The sequence below is a fragment of the Triticum dicoccoides genome, chromosome 1A, assembly GCF_002162155.2.
Source record: "Triticum dicoccoides isolate Atlit2015 ecotype Zavitan chromosome 1A, WEW_v2.0, whole genome shotgun sequence".
In the NCBI taxonomy this organism is placed as follows: domain Eukaryota; kingdom Viridiplantae; phylum Streptophyta; class Magnoliopsida; order Poales; family Poaceae; genus Triticum; species Triticum dicoccoides.
Genome location: NC_041380.1, coordinates 565,720,029 through 565,723,422, shown reverse-complemented (window position 1 = coordinate 565,723,422; position 3,394 = coordinate 565,720,029). Strand labels below are relative to the sequence as shown.

General features: G+C 44.0%; 1 protein-coding gene across 1 annotated transcript; it reads left to right on the top strand.

Moving 5' to 3' along the window:
• The first annotated feature begins 389 nt into the window (after positions 1 to 389).
• On the top strand, positions 390 to 2,709 carry LOC119334786. The gene is made up of 5 exons (XM_037607307.1): positions 390 to 457; positions 544 to 716; positions 996 to 1,835; positions 1,966 to 2,151; positions 2,266 to 2,709. The coding sequence occupies exons 2-5, from the start codon at positions 681 to 683 to the stop codon at positions 2,674 to 2,676; spliced, it is 1,473 nt and encodes a 490-aa protein (XP_037463204.1). The 5' UTR covers positions 390 to 457; positions 544 to 680; the 3' UTR covers positions 2,677 to 2,709.
• Positions 2,710 to 3,394: the final 685 nt, after the last annotated feature.

Here is a 3,394-nt window from a genome sequence, read left to right as displayed (position 1 = left end):
TTTGGGCGCTAATTACCATGGTTTGGGCGAAGATGCTGGTCGGTATTTTCTCGTCAGCTGTATTTGCTATGCATCTGTGTGAGTTCTGACGGATTCCTGAATACTTAGGCGAACGAAAAAATATACAAAGTGCAAAAAAATGACAGGTATCGAACCCGGGTCACCCGCGTGACAGGCGGGAATACTAACCACTATACTACAACGACCTCACTGGAAACGTGATAAACAGGGATTCCTCGATGTGAGCCGTAAAGCTCAGAGATTTGCCCCCAGAATGGGGCTAGCTAAAAAGGGAAACGAAGGCCGCTGTTTCCGGCGAAAATATAGGCACGGCCGAAACCTTCAAAGCGCGTGCTCAGGCGAGGTCAATCCGGATGTCCCCTCGCCGGCGCCTCCAACCGACGCCCTCTCGGTGGCCGTCCACGCACGGCGACCCCTACTCCTGCCGCAGCATCATGTATGTATATCCCAACACGTCGCGCTTCTCCTGTTCATAGGCGAAAACCGTTCTGGTTGTTGAGAATTCACAGCTCCCTCTCGCAGAATCTCACAGCTGCATCAGCAAAGGTGGGACAATACTTACCGTATCCGCTGCATTGGAGATAGTGGACCAGAGGCTTCATCGGCCGGCTGAGGCAGACGGTGCAACCGGCCATATTTCCCGAGGCGCTCGCCGAAATATGAGTCAAAATCTTGTTTTCGAGGAACTCCCACAGGTACAATCTTGTTTTCGAAGACTTATATTTAGAAACGGAGGGAGTAGCAAATAAGTAGTGCCACGCTATTTTGTAACTTTACCAAACAATTGTACATGAATGCCATCCAGCGACAAACTGCTCAAACCGCTATGTTTCCATAAGAAATTCAGTGCTTCATGTATCACGCGCACTGTAAATTTGCCAAAAAAAAAAACACTTGCATATTCTTGTCTTTGTTTATACACTGTCTTCATCCATTGCTGGCTAATCAGCAACTTGTCAACCCTGGTTCTGCAGGACATCGTACACCGTATACATTCGCTCTTGCCGGTGCAAGAAGCCGCGCGTGCTGCCTGCGCATCTCGTGGGCTTCTACATTCCTGGAGATGCTATTCCAACCTCACACTCAACTGCGAAACACTTGGGTTGACTCACAAGAAGTTTGAGGAGAGAGAGACCTACATCATTGACAAGGTTGACAAAATTCTTAGAAACCATTATGGGAATGGGGTGAAGGTGAAGACACTTAAACTTCATCTTGCCCCTTGCAACAATATCAAAGCCGCATGCCTCGATGGGTGGCTCCAAGTCACCGTTAAGGCTGGGATCAAAGAACTTGACTTGGCAATGCCTTTACTCATGAAGGAAAAATACAACTTCCCTTGTTCCGTTTTGTCTGAGGAGGCAGCTGCAAGTTCGATTCAGTCTCTTGGCCTTTGGGGTTGCTCTTTTCATCCCACGTCCACACTTGGCCTCTTGAGAAGATTGAAATGTTTACAGTTGACTCTTGTGGACATTAGCGAGGAAGGATTAGGCCTATTGCTCTCAAAATCTTCTTCCCTTGAGCAGCTGGTCCTCTTCTTTTGTAGCGGGATAACTTGCCTGCAAATACCTTGTACAATGCAACAACTCAATTTCCTTAGTATTACAGAATGCAAGAGTTTGAAGATGGTAGAGATCGATGCTCCAAATCTCTGCTCCTTTTATTGTGTTGGGACCCTGATAGAAATCTCCATTAGAAATTCTTTTCAGCTTAAGAATGTAAATTTGTCATGCATTCTTCTCTCTGATGCTCGCGCCAAGCTACCATCCATCCTAGGAACTGTCGAGAGCCTTACCCTGCGCTCTCGCACTGAGGTATTTGTTGATTTTAACACCTTCAAGATCATAGATGGACTGTTTAAGTATATAATGGATAGAGATATGCATGCCACACCTCTATGCTGGAAGAAACATATGATTAATCCTTGGATTTATCGTTCCTTAGAATGCCAAAGTTCCAACCCTGGCCTCCAAGCTCCTCTGCCTCAAGCACTTGGATATTGAACTCCTCGGACCAACAATGGCCTTCCCACCTTTTAGAAATATAACGGACTTCCCCAAGAGCTATGATGTCTTCTCTTTGGTTTCATTTCTTGATGCTTCTCCTACCTTGGATTCCTTCATCCTGCGCGTAAGTCACTATCCACGTCTCCTGGAGCTATTTGTGCCAATTACTATGTTAAACTTGTTTATCGGAACAACAACATTAATTTTGATCCTACATGCATGTGTAATGTATATGCAGGTAGAGCAGGGTGCCGTTAGATCCGACTTCGGTTTTGGAGATGACCATGAGTATCTGAGGCAGAGGCTAGAGGGCCGGCATAACTGCCTCAGGCAGGTGACAATCACGGGGTTCTGTCCATCCAAGAGCCTGGTCCAACTCCTAATCTACATCCTTGAGAGTGCGCCCTCGCTCGAGCGCCTGACGTTGGACACAACCTACCGCTACGACAGGAGGTCGGGTACCACTAGCAGATGGTCGTCCTCAAGAAAGATTGACCAATGCTCGCCGATGTGCAGAACGTATCTCCCCGGAGCTCGTAGAGCCGTGGAAGCTGCGTGTAGGTGCATCGCCGGAAGAGTCCCCCCAAATGTTGAATTTGAGGTCCTAGAGATGTGTAGTCGATGCCATGATACATGCCTCCATATATAGCAAGGATGGAACATACAATGTTCATTCATAGTATTGGTTACCAAGTAAAGCTTTGAACTAATTGCCATGATAAAGGGGAGGAGAGTGGTGGGGAGATGAATGAACCATGGTGGGAAATCTTTCTTGATTTGAAAAAAACTGAGCATGCCATGGAAAATATTATAAAGCAAGAAAACATCATATGGTGTGCATAACTTAGATTCTTAAGAGAAAAGTAAAAGCTTTAACAAAAAATTACACTGAATTAGTTATACTATATTTCCAAAATTACGCATGGTTTATTAGATTTTTTTTAGGAAAAATCATCAAATCACGTTTCATGCCTGCTATTTTTGTTGGCAAATTTGTGTTTGCTAATGAAATCTGCATGCATTCTGATTATCCATTCTTGTTAATGTGTTTTACAAGGAATTCAAAAACAAAAGGATTGTTATCCAATACCAATTGATGATTTTTTTTCCGGTCATACTTTTCCGGCCGGGCGAGAACGGGAATTTAAATTTTGAATCCGTAGACCATCAAGTTGTGTTATTGTGCTACAATATCTTTAGTTCTTTACTACTTAATTTCCCCATTCAAAATTATAAGGCTTAATTTGACTACTTGTAATTGACTTTTGACCGTAAATCCCTCATACAATATTTAGACAATGGTTACATATCATAATTATATGAAGTGTTTTTGAAGATGAATCTAATGATGTCTATTTCCTGTAATT

Bases quoted from the DNA above. Each gene is read 5' to 3' on its own strand.
- LOC119334786 (XM_037607307.1), top strand. From the start codon at position 681: ATGAGTCAAAATCTTGTTTTCGAGGAACTCCCACAG. The intron at 1,836-1,965 runs GTATTTGTTGAT...ATCGTTCCTTAG, and splicing joins CCCTGCGCTCTCGCACTGAG to AATGCCAAAGTTCCAACCCT. The intron at 2,152-2,265 runs GTAAGTCACTAT...ATGTATATGCAG, and splicing joins TGGATTCCTTCATCCTGCGC to GTAGAGCAGGGTGCCGTTAG.